Source organism: Ciona intestinalis, unplaced genomic scaffold (genome assembly GCF_000224145.3).
Source record: "Ciona intestinalis unplaced genomic scaffold, KH HT000106.2, whole genome shotgun sequence".
Lineage (NCBI taxonomy): Eukaryota > Metazoa > Chordata > Ascidiacea > Phlebobranchia > Cionidae > Ciona > Ciona intestinalis.
In genome coordinates, this window is record NW_004190428.2 from 90713 (window position 1) to 103656 (window position 12944).

General features: G+C 36.9%; 2 protein-coding genes across 2 annotated transcripts; both read right to left on the bottom strand.

The window, feature by feature from the left end:
* Positions 1 to 763: 763 nt before the first annotated feature.
* On the bottom strand, positions 764 to 4168 carry LOC113475125 (fibropellin-1-like). The gene is made up of 5 exons (XM_026838741.1): positions 4084 to 4168; positions 3669 to 3793; positions 3212 to 3306; positions 2630 to 2737; positions 764 to 890 (listed from the first exon to the last, which is right to left on the bottom strand). The coding sequence occupies exons 1-5, from the start codon at positions 4166 to 4168 to the stop codon at positions 764 to 766; spliced, it is 540 nt and encodes a 179-aa protein (XP_026694542.1).
* Positions 4090 to 12938, bottom strand: LOC100175830 (fibropellin-1-like). The gene is made up of 15 exons (XM_026838737.1): positions 12923 to 12938; positions 12475 to 12666; positions 11969 to 12115; positions 11230 to 11437; positions 10714 to 10857; positions 9959 to 10126; positions 9406 to 9571; positions 8763 to 8917; positions 8188 to 8300; positions 7540 to 7722; positions 6963 to 7208; positions 6049 to 6239; positions 5269 to 5490; positions 4832 to 4951; positions 4090 to 4229 (listed from the first exon to the last, which is right to left on the bottom strand). Exons 2-15 carry the CDS (start codon positions 12530 to 12532, stop codon positions 4176 to 4178), a joined length of 2175 nt encoding a protein of 724 aa, XP_026694538.1. The 5' UTR covers positions 12533 to 12666; positions 12923 to 12938; the 3' UTR covers positions 4090 to 4175.
* Between the last annotated feature and the right edge of the window lie 6 nt (positions 12939 to 12944).

Sequence of the window (12944 nt, forward strand, 5' to 3'; positions counted from 1 at the left end):
TCTTAACTACCATTTACCAACCTCTAACACTTTCCACCAGCCTAATCTGTAACGTGCCGGAGTATTCTTCACTTATGCCGAAGATAAAGTTAATATGGAACACCGATGCTCGGTGAGTGTTCTATTACTTTACTATTTTGCTGCCGAATTCTACCTTGCTACAGTCAGATAACAAATACTGGGCAATAAGTTAGGAAATGGCGTTAGGGGAGTTTTTGCTTTAGTTTCCAGGCGTTAGGGGAGTTTTTGCTTTAGTTTTCACTTTTCAGTGGTACCAATATTTTGTTCTTTGCATAAAAACACCTTCCTCGTGTTGAAACGGTTGTTATATTTCGACATCTAATTAACAAGCATCTACTGCTTAAAACTTCCGTAAAAAATTTTAAACAGTTAATTTAATCAACGTTATTGTTAGTCTCTATTCGACGTTTAAAAAATATGGTTCGAGTTGCTGTAATAGTTACTGTTATTACATTTTGCGCATGCGTAGTAGCGTTGGTGTACATGTGCAATAACACTCAAACAAAATATTAGGGACAAACTGCAGCATTGTGTTGTAGTAACAGACTGATTTAAATCAGATAGTAAAAAAATTGAAACAAAGCAAAATGAAATACTATTACATTAATAAAATAACTTGTTTTCATTCCACTCTGTATAATAATAATAAACCTGCATATGCATGAACATGACATAAAATCATAAATTATTTTACATAACCAGGATAACCGATTAAAAGTAAAAACAAAGATTTAAGAAATATTCAGTTCATGAACAACTTTGTGAACAGAACCCCTTTGCCTTGTAGAAGTTGATTTTGTTCATTCTCCGGCCAAATCTTCCATTCTTCAGTGTAAGAATTCATTGAAGAGATCTTTCCACTGCATGAACTGAATGTACAGGATATATTAATAGGTATATAACATGGGTGTCTTCCTATACACCAGACACACATGGTGTATTCATACACCTCATGCTCACTGTTGAGTTATAACATAAGTGTCTTCTTATACACCAGACATACATGGTGTATTCATACACCTCATGCTACCTGTCCAGTTATAACATGGGTGTCTTTGTATACACCAGACACACATGGTGTATTCATACACCTCATGCTCCCTGTCCAGTTATAACATGGGTGTCTTTGTATACACCAGACACACATGGTGTATTCATACACCTCATGCTCACTGTCGAGTTATAACATGGGTGTCTTTGTATACACCAGACACACATGGTGTATTCATACACCTCATGCTCACTGTCGAGTTATAACATGGGTGTCTTCTTATACACCAGACACACATGGTGTATTCATACACCTCATGCTCACTGTCAAGTTATAACATGGGTGTCTTCTTATACACCAGACACACATGGTGTATTCATACACCTCATGCTCACTGTCAAGTTATAACATGGGTGTCTTCTTATACACCAGACACACATGGTGTATTCATACACCTCATGCTCACTGTTGAGTTATAACATGGGTGTCTTCTTATACACCAGACACACATGGTGTATTCATACACCTCATGCTCACCGTCGAGTTATAACATGGGTGTCTTCTTATACACCAGACACACATGGTGTATTCATACACCTCATGCTCACTGTCAAGTTATAACATGGATGTCTTCTTATACACCAGACACACATGGTGTATTCATACACCTCATGCTCACTGTCAAGTTATAACATGGGTGTCTTCTTATACACCAGACACACATGGTGTATTCATACACCTCATGCTCACCGTCAAGTGATAACATGGGTGTCTTCTTATACACCAGACACACATGATGTATTCATACACCTCATGCTCGCTGTTGAGTTATAACATGGGTGTCTTCTTATACACCAGACACACATGGTGTGTTCATACACCTCATGCTCACTGTCGAGTTATAACATGGGTGTCTTCTTATACACCAGACACACATGATGTATTCATACACCTCATGCTCACTGTCGAGTTATAACATGGATGTTTTCTTATACACCAGGCACACATGGTGTATTTATACAACTCATGCTCACTGTCAAGTTATAACATGGGTGTCTTTTTATACACCAGACACGCATGGTGTATTCATACACCTTATGCTCCCTGTCGAGTTATAACATGGGTGTCTTCTTATACACCAGACACGCATGGTGTATTCATACACCTTATGCTCCCTGTCGAGTTATAACATGGGTGTCTTCTTATACACCAGACACACATGGTGTGTTCATACACCTCATGCTCACTGTCGAGTTATAACATGAGTGTCTTCTTATACACCAGACACACATGGTGTATTCATACACCTCATGCTCCCTGTCGAGTTATAACATGGCTGTCTTCTTATACACCAGACACACATGGTGTATTCATACACCTCATGCTCACTGTCGAGTAATAACATGAGTGTCTTCTTATACACCAGACACACATGGTGTATTCATACACCTCATGCTCACTGTCGAGTTATAACATGGGTGTCTTCTTATACACCAGACACACATGGTGTATTCATACACTTCATGCTCGCTGTCGAGTTATAACATGGGTGTCTTCTTATACACCAGACACACATGGTGTATTCATACACTTCATGCTCGCTGTCAAGCAACTTACTTTATTTTTCCACTTTCAACAACACATTTTCCTTCATTCTTACAAGTAGAAGAATCACAATCGTCGATCTTCTTTTCACAAAATCTTCCTTTGAAACCAAATCTGCATCTGTAATGTGAAAATTTTTGTTACAACTTGACAGTGAGCATGGGGTGTTTAAATATAAAGTAGCGTTTGTTAAGCGGGTATATTTCGTAATGGTCGAGAACTCGTAATAGTGAAACACAGGAAGAAAACGAAAAGAAAAAGGCACGAAGTCGCTATGTTGCAGGCCGCTTCCTGTGTGCAACCTTAATTAGTAGATTGGGATGCAGAGCATACATTCCAACACTACAATACAGTACACATCAATGTATTGGAATTTCATGGCGTTTGCCAAAAATGGCCTCGTTTGTCCAGCTATTTTAATAAAGGAATGATAAGCGAACAAAACATTCTCGGTTTATGATCATGTCACCGTAATTCAACAGTTGTAAAATAACCCTATACTATACTAGTATGCAGTATGATATGGGCAGTGAGCATGAAGTGTCTTAATATACAATATATACACAATAGTTAGACAGTGAGCATGAGGTTGACCTGCATGTAAAGTTTCCATCAATATCTCGACAAGTTGAATTATTCTGACATGGACTTTCTTCACAACTGTCAATCAAAATCTTACAATGTTTGCCCTGAAAGTAAAACATGAAATTTTACTTTAATATATGTTATAATTGCCCTAATAAAACAGTTTATTCTATTTTAAATTCTGGTCAACATTTTTTTTTCAGGGTTTAGATTTTTAATTCTGAACCAATCGTTGGATCAATTCTCTTTGTACTGAAAAATGTATGTTGTGTTTTAGAACACATTTTCTTTTCTAGTACAAACTTTATATTTTTACAATTTACAGGATTTTTGTTAAACGGAATCTATTTTGTATAACTGAACAACCAGTGTCTTATAAAGTTGTAACACAAGATGTGGACTACCTACAGCGTCTCTGTTACACTGATAAAAAACACATTCACTTAACAAAAAGTAAACCATTTACCTTAAACCCATTTGCACATAAACACATTGCAGTTGAATTGGAAGCAACAAAACAAGTTCCACCATTTTCACAGAAATTTGGATCCGAACAAAAATTTTGAATTTCACAAAATTTTCCCGAATACCCTGAATGGAAAATTTAATGTATTTGGTGTTTTAATAAAGTGTTGCATATAACTCGACAGTGAGCATGAGGTGTATAAATAAACCATGTGTGCACAGAAATTGCTCACACCCAGTGGTCACTAATGGATTGTCCAAATTATTAGCCATACATTAAAAATGAAAAAACTAATCACCCACAAAGTAACATACATGGTAACTCTTGGCATGAGGTGTATGAACACCCGTGCTATAATGACTGTCGTTTTTCGGGCCACGTCAGAATAAAGTTACATTCATTTATTCATACATACCATTGGAGCAGTCACACAGTATTCCATCTTGAGTTTCAAAACATTTCCCGTCATTAAGACACGGTGATGACACGCATGATGACATCATCAAGTCACATGACTCTCCTGTCCAACCAGGCGCGCACCAAACATTTATATCCATTGACCTAAATTTGAAGTTTCAATTTTTTTTTTAAATTTAAGAAAAATTCTAAAATTGAAATATTTGAAAAAAAATTGAAATATTTAAAAAAATACAAAATATTAAAAACAAGTATTATTTTTACAATAAAGTAGTGAAAAACAAAAATGTACATTTTCTATTTAAAAGTGAAATTAAATACATAATTAAACATGGGACTTGAGATGTAGGCCAGAGTTAGCACCCAGAGTGCTACAACCAATAAGTAACCACTGTATTGGAGCAATATCCATTCAAGTGTCTTGCCCAAGGACACATAAGCCTATCTGTATCGAGCATTAAACCTGGTATCCTTTGGTTACAATGTAAGTGCTTAACCATTTAGGTCACACCACAGTGCACATTCAGTAATGGGATAATAAAACAACAAGTATTTTGTCAACAAATATTTTTTTAGAATAAAAACAACAAATATTTTTTAAAAATATTTGCAACTCTGGCCTTAACCTTATTACTACTGAAAAGTCTTGCTTAAGGACCTCACTCATATAGAATAGACTAAAACATATCACAAAAAATAAGCATATTTTATCAAATTTAAAATTTACAAAATTTTGAAAATTTTACCTGGTCAAGACATGTAGCATTTTCGTGGCAAGGAGCTGACAAGCACTCGTCGATGTCAATGTTACAACTCCTACCAGTAAAGCCGGGTTTACAAATACATTCATATTTTCCAATGAAGTCCTGTAAAAAATAATTGATGCTCACTGTTAAGGTATAACATGGGTGTCTTATATACAAAGCGCACTTCAAGTGTTTCATACACCTCATGCTCGGTTACAAGCTACCACGTATGTAACTTTGTTGGTAAATGTATTTATGCGATTTTTCGTTTTTTTTGTAGTGTTTTGTTGACAATTTCACGTCATGGGTTTTTATGTGTGGCTGATAACTTGAACAGTAGTACCACTGGGCAATTGTCGTTAAGTGTCTAGTCCAAGGTCACATGCACTCACAATGGTAGCAGCGCAGAGCCTCGGACCCATAAACACCATTCTTACCTGACAAAGTCCTTCATTAAGACAAGGCTCAGAAAGACATTCATTGATTTCTGTCTCACAGTTTTTCCCATCATAACCAACATAGCACACGCAGTAATAACTTCCACGAGTGTTGATGCAACGACCGTTGTTGTTGCAAGTTGATCGTTGATTACATTCATTTACATCAACGTCACAATGGACGCCCGTGTAGGTATCCGGACATATGCAGAAAAAGGAATCCTGTAAAAAGTGTCAGACACTAAATCGTAGCCACCACAGTGAGCCTTGAACCTGGGAGCATCTAGTTACGAGGCACACAATCAATCGTAGACACCACAATGAGCCTTGAATCTGGGAGCCTCCAGTTACGAGACACACACTGAATCGTAGCCACCACGGTGAGCCTTGAACCTGGGGGCCTCCAGTTACAAGGCACACACTGAATCGTAGCCACCACAGTGAGCCCTGAACCTGGGGGCCTCCAGTTACAAGGCACACACTGAATCGTAGCCACCACAGTGAGCCTTGAACCTGGGAGCATCTAGTTACGAGGCACACAATCAATCGTAGACACCACAATGAGCCTTGAATCTGGGAGTCTCCAGTTATGAGACACACACTGAATCGTAGCCACCACAGTGAGCCTTGAACCTGGGGGCCTCCAGTTACAAGGCACACACTGAATCGTAGCCACCACAGTGAGCCCTGAACCTGGGGGCCTCCAGTTACGAGGCACACACTGAATCGTAGCCACCACAGTGAGCCTTGAACCTGGGAGCCTCCAGTCCAAACACAAACCTTATCAACGACACACGTAGCACCATTGGCGCACGGTTGTACACGACACGGGTCCTTTTCAAGCTCACATTGTTGCCCCGCAAACCCACGACGGCACCGACATATATATCCAGCTATGCCATCTCTACATGAACCACCATTCAAGCAAGGATTCGACGCACATTCGTTTATATTCGATTCACAATATTTACCTGGAAGTTAAACAGAAATACAGTAAAGCGAGGTAAGGTAGAACACCTTTAGCACATAATATCTGTTAAATAGTTCTGTGGGGTAAGATGGATACCGTTAGCACATAATATCCAAACATCCAATTACCAACGATCACAAATCTTAAAAGCCATTTTATTCATAAATTAAATTGGAAATGTTTAAGTAATAGACCAGAGGTTACAGGTTTGATGCTTGAGTTGGAGGTTTTAGGTTGCATTGCTGGCTTTTGTGACTTTGGTCAAAACATATAAGGACAAACCGAACCCAGTAATTAAAAATATTAAAACATTAAAAAGAAATGCAAAGTCATTCAAACATTTTTTTAAAAAGAAATTTTAAATTTTAAACAATATAAAATTAGAACTAAAAAAATAATTTCCACCCAAATAATTGACATCCTTTTACAAGAATAAAAAAAAACTAAACTAAACTAAAATCCAACCAACTTACACCAATGTAAATTTTTGAATAAAAAATGAAATATCAATTGTTGTAAAAAGGATATTCACCTTAAAGCCAGAAGGACAAATCAAAGAATTGGAAAGAAAATACAAAAGAACAAAATTTAGGTCTGACAATAGAAAAATGTAAACAATTTTGTTTTTAATTCATTCACCCCCCCCGCAATTTTTGAAAAAATAATTGAAAAGTGTTAAAAAAGGATAAGGCAATTTTAGGCCTAAAAAATGAAAATTATTTACCCCCAAATCCTGGTGGGCAGAGGCAAGATGGTTTACCCTCGTGATCAACCATGCACGACGAACCATTGAAACAAGGGTTGTGATTGGTCGAACACGGGTCAAACGAGATTTCGCAAAATTCTCCAGTAAATGAAACGGAACAGACGCAGATAAATCGTTGAACCATATCGATGCAAGTCCCGTTGTTTTGGCATGGTTCGTCAACGCAGTCGTTGATGTTTGTTGTGCAGTTGATGCCAGTGTAGCCTGTGTTCATGTTCAATGTATTATGTTATGTATCCGAGAAAAGTTTTGTTGAAATAATGAAGGGATATCATCGTCAACAAAAAAAACAACAAAGATTCAAACTTAACAAAAATGAAAGGATCAACAAAAAACATAAAAAAGTAAGTTAAAGAATAAATAAATGTAATTTATTTTAACCTCGTGGGGAAAGAAACACCCCACTCTACAAAACATGACAAAATATAAATAAATAAACATAAAAAAAAGTCAAGAAAATAATCAACAGAAAACACATTCAAGAGATTGCACATTGCAGAATTCAAAACAAATTCCCAAAATGTAAAAAACTAACCTGGAGTGCAAACACATTTGTAGCTGTCAATCAAATCCACACATTCCCCTCCATTATGACATGGCATGACATCACAATTGTTTATTCTGACCTCACAATATGAGCCTGTCCACCCAGTTGCACATATGCATTTATACTTGCTTCGTAAGTCAACACATGTTGATCCATTTTGGCATTCGTTGTCTGGAAAGTATAACTCGACAGTGAGCATGAGGTGTATGAATACACCATGTGTGTCTGGTGTATAAGAAGACACCCATGTTATAACTGGACAGTGAGCATGAGGTGTATGAATACACCATGTGTGTCTGGTGTATAAGAAGACACCCATGTTATAACTCGACAGTGAGCATGAGGTGTATGAATACACCATGTGTGTCTGGTGTATAAGAAGACACCCATGTTATAACTCGACAGTGAGCATGAGGTGTATGAATACACCATGTGTGTCTGGTGTATAAGAAGACACCCATGTTATAACTCAACAGTGAGCATGAGGTGTATGAATACACCACGCGTGTCTGGTGTATAAGAAGACACCCATGTTATAACTCGACAGTGAGCATGAGGTGTATGAATACACCACGCGTCTCTGGTGTATAAGATGACATCAATGTTATAGCTCGACAGTGAGCATGAGGTACTTACCCAAGCAATTATTGACAGGTTCATCGCATAAAGCTCCATCATAACCAGGCGGACACAAACACGAGAAAAAGTTGATACCGTCCACGCACATTCCTTTATTGCAAGGATTGGAACTGAAAATATATTATTACTTAGTGTGCGTGTCATAACTGTTGGCTCCAGGTTCAAGGCTCATTATGGTGGCTACGATTCAGTGTGTGCCTCGTAACTTGAGGCTCCCAGGTTCAAGGCTCACTGTGGTGGCTACGATTCAGTGTGTGCCTCGTAACTAGAGGCTCCCAAGTTCAAGGCTCACTGTGGTGGCTACGATTCAGTGTGTGCCTTGTAACTGAAGGTTCTCAGGTTCAAGGCTCACTGTGGTGGCTACAATTCAGTGTGTGCCTTGTAACTGGAGGCTCCCAGGTTCAAGGCTCGCTGTGGTGGCTACCATTTAATGCGTGCCTCGTAACTTGAAGCTACCAGGTTCAAGGCTCACTGTGGTGGCTACCATTCAGTGTGTGCCTCGTAACTTGAGGCTCCCAGGTTCAAGGCTCGCGTGCCTCGACAGTGAGCATGAGTAAAGCAAAACAGCCAACCTGCACTCATTGATATTTGTGGCGCACTGGTGTCCTGTGAAGCCTGGTTGACAATGGCACGCAAACCCAACACCTCCTTCAAGTACATTAACACACACAGCATCATTATAACAGGGTGTAGGATCATCACATGGCAGTTTTTCACAATGTACACCCTAAAAAAATACATGAATGAATATAACACGTATGTAACTTATTTATTCTCGCATGGCGGGGCAACGACAGTCGTCATAACACAGGTGTTCTGTCTCATACACCTCATGCCAGTTACAAGTTACCATGTATGTAACATTGTGGATTCATGTTTTTTAAAACAGACGGTTTAGGTATTTGTTACTTTGTTTGATAAATTGTAAGAAATATATACAACCCATTAGAGACCACTGGGTTGGAGCAGTTGTTGTTAAGTTGCCCAAAGATACATATACCACATAATTGTAGCAGCAACGAGCCTTGAATCTGTAACCTCTAGGTTAGAGGCAGGTGCGCCAACCATTGAGCCACGGCACCAGTTATTATTTTAAACTTAATGTTGCTCCAACCCAGTGGTCACTAACGGGTTGTATATATTTCTCACAATTTATCAAACAAAATACAAAAATATGATGAAAAAAATGCTAGTATATATTTTACAAAACATTACCTTATATGGCGTTTCACAGTCGCATTCAAACCGACCAATCAGATCAATGCACGTTCCACCATTTATACAAGGTGACGATTCACATTCATTCGTTTCATTTTCACAATTTTTGCCGAAAAATCCTTTGGTACAAATGCATGTATAGCTGTTCGTTTGGTCTATACATCTGGAAATATATTTAATGATTGAGTTTTTGAATCTGAGAGACTGTATTAGAATAAACGTATGTCACTTATTTATCCTCGCATGGCCACGTATTTGTATTTTTACACCTAACAAGTAGGGTGGGGTAAGCTGTGACACCTTTCGCACATAATGTTCAAGTCGTGAGGATACGGTTTTATAGCTCTTTGAATGTTCTTTGTTTACTACCAACTGGAACAAAAAAAAACAGAATGAAAAGGTGTCCCATCTTCCCCCACCCTGCTATAATGTTTATTTTTTCTAAACTACATTTTATAGCTACATACTAATATTTCAATATCGTTTTAAAATAAAATGTGTCAAAACTAATATAGTGTCCCATCTTCCCCACCCTACAAATATATTTTACCTTCCATTATTAAGACACGGGTGACTTGCGCATTCATCAATATTTATTTTACAATTAATTCCAGTGAATCCTTCCAAACAAATACATTCGAAACCACCTTGTTTGTTAATACATTGCAACGCATGTATGCAAGGGGAACTACCACATTCGTCTATGTCGATTTCACATCTGAAAAAATTTAAGTACAAATCAAATTTTTTTAGAATTCTTTGTAACAAATTTCTTGAATCTAAAAGTCCAATCAAGTACTCATAGAGTTGAACGATTCTTATGTGAAGAAAGTAAAGATCTGGTGATACAAAAACATAACAGATAAAAAATCAAGTCCAACCAGTTGTTGTAAGAAAATTCTATTGAATTAAACACTGACGATGCGATTTAGGCGAAATATATCGCTTGAACAACTAGACTTGATTTTTGTATGTTACGTATTTGTTTAACCAGTTCTGTTTTAAAATCCTGTTTTTACCTTTTTGTGTTTTATTTCTTTAGAAAAAACTTACATAAAACGAATTATCCCAATTTATATTTTATTTAAATTATTTTAATTTGTTGTCTTTAATTGTTTATGCGATTGTTAAAAAACCATGTTACAATTGCACATTTCCTAAAATTCTTCTGATAAATAAAATATGGAAATATTGGTTTCAAAAACTTTTTAAAAATACGTGCCCTTTCATTATTTTTTTGCTCTCTTGTACATTAAGCTATGCCTGGTAGAATAATTGAATTTTGGCAAAAAATTACAAACTTACTTGTCCCCTGTGAAACCATTTTCACAAAAACATTCGAATGAGTTAATTCCATCTAAACATATCCCGTTTACACATGGATGTATTGCGCAATCATCTATGTTTATTTCGCAATCCGTGCCCGAAAACCCCATTTTGCATTCACACCTGTGAAAGTAAAATAAAGTTTTGGTTGTTTTGGTCATTTATATCCTCGTGGGTGGGAACTTGAGTGACTTATCCATGGTTGCCACTCCCATGCCCACAGTCGAGTTACTGAAGCTATCGCAGTGTGTGGATAAGCAGACATGACTTTTGGTTAGTCTGGTCTATTAATTTTTTTTTTCAGTATGGCTGATAATTTAGACAACTATTAGTGACCACTGAGCCAGAGCAATTGCCGTTAAGTGTCCTGCCTAAAAACACATACGCCCACAATGGTAGCAGGACCCAGCATTGAACCTGATACCCTATAGCTACAATACACACCACTACTGATACCATCCCGCACTTATACATCAAAACACTTGAAATACCGACCTATATCCCTGGTTTAAATTAAAGCAAGTTCCTCCATTTTGACACACCCCGTGTTTACATTGATCCACATAAACATCACATTTCAATCCAGTAAACCCAGGTTTACAAACACAGACAAATTTTTCGCCAAAACTTTCGCAACTTTCTGTCCCATTTTCGTTGCAATTGTGATTTTCACATGCGTTCATAAGAACAGAACAATTGACGCCTAATGGGAAGTAGAAATAATATATAATATTTTGGTAATCAGAATATTGACTTTTATACACCTAATGCTGATTGCGAGTTATTTTATCTTTTTTTATTTATCCTTGCATGGCTGAGCAATGACAGTCGTTATAACACGGTTGTTGATACACCTCGTTCCGTCTTACAAGTTACCATGTATGTAACTTTGTGGGTAATTTTTGACTGACTATACTAATGAAAAAAGTGGTGCAACCAATTTAAAGTTATTGTTTTGTTGACACTTTGTAAAACTAGCTGTCAAAAATATTGAAGTGTTGGTCAAATACAACTTAACTTATATAAACACCTGTGAAAAGTGGTGCAACCAATTCAAGGTTAATGTTTGAATGAATGAATGAATGAATGAAATTTATTTCGTCTCTGTTTTGTCAATAATACAACGTAACTTCTATGAAAACCGGTAAAAAGTGTGCAACTGTTTAGGGATTTTGTTTTGTTGAAACTTTATAAAAATATGTCTAAACAAAATATTCAAACAATAATATTTTACCTGTATATTGTGGTGGGCATATACAGATGTAGAAATGATTAAGCTGAGTACATGATCCCCCATTCAAACAAGGATTACTGGTATTACAAATACTTTGGGATCCACATCTATAACCAGAATACCCAGCTTTGCAAATACATTGGTATCCTGGAAAAATTAAGATCAGCAGATGTTTTGAACAGTAACTTGGTGAATGAATGAATGTAACTTATTATCCTCCTTTAAGAGTAAATAATTTTTTGGATTTTTAATTTTTTTTTATGTGTGGCTGATAATTTCGACAACCCATTAGTGACCACTGGGTTGGAGCAATTATTGTTAAGTGTCTTGTGATGGACACAAATGCCCACAAGGCGGCAGTGACGAGCCTTAACCCATAACCTCTGGGTTAAAGGACCAAGGGCACAAACGTTTTTAACCTGGAACTGCAGGGCAACAAGCAGGCATGCTAACCACGTGCCTTCACGCAATACATAGTAACCATATTTTTTTTAAATAAAAAATACCGTTTTTCTCGTCAATACATAATCCCTCATTATGACATGGGTTTGATTGACAGCTCATTATTGTTTGGCACAGATCTCCAGTGACACCTGGTGGACAGATACACGAGACATTTCCATTTGTGGCAACACATGTGCCGTTGTTATTACATGGAGCAGTGCTGCACACATCAACTTTCAACTCGCAGTGAACACCTAGAAATACTGTAAAATTAGAACTAGAAATACTGTAAAATTAGAACTGAAAACACTGTAAAAAAACTGGAAACACTGTAAAATTAGAACTGAAAACACTGTAAAAAAACTGGAAACACTGTAAAATTAGAACTGAAAACACTCTAAAAATGAAACAGGAAACCCTAAAATTAATTTTAAAATAAAAGTTAAAAGTAAACATAAATTAAAAAAATTATGAAAACTGAATTAAAAAATTCATCAAGTAACAGCATACCTGTAAAACCATCTAAACAAAC

Bases quoted from the DNA above. Each gene is read 5' to 3' on its own strand.
- LOC113475125 (XM_026838741.1), bottom strand. From the start codon at position 4,168: ATGTCATCATGCGTGTCATCACCGTGTCTTAATGACGGGAAATGTTTT. The intron at 2,738-3,211 runs GTCAACCTCATG...TTCACATTACAG, and splicing joins GATGGAAACTTTACATGCAG to ATGCAGATTTGGTTTCAAAG. The intron at 891-2,629 runs GTAAGTTGCTTG...CTGTACATTCAG, and splicing joins GTTGAAAGTGGAAAAATAAA to TTCATGCAGTGGAAAGATCT.
- LOC100175830 (XM_026838737.1), bottom strand. From the start codon at position 12,532: ATGAGCTGTCAATCAAACCCATGTCATAATGAGGGATTATGTATTGAC. The intron at 8,301-8,762 runs GTTGGCTGTTTT...ATATATTTTCAG, and splicing joins ACAAATATCAATGAGTGCAG to TTCCAATCCTTGCAATAAAG. The intron at 4,230-4,831 runs GTAAAATTTTCA...CTTCAAATTTAG, and splicing joins ATGCTACATGTCTTGACCAG to GTCAATGGATATAAATGTTT.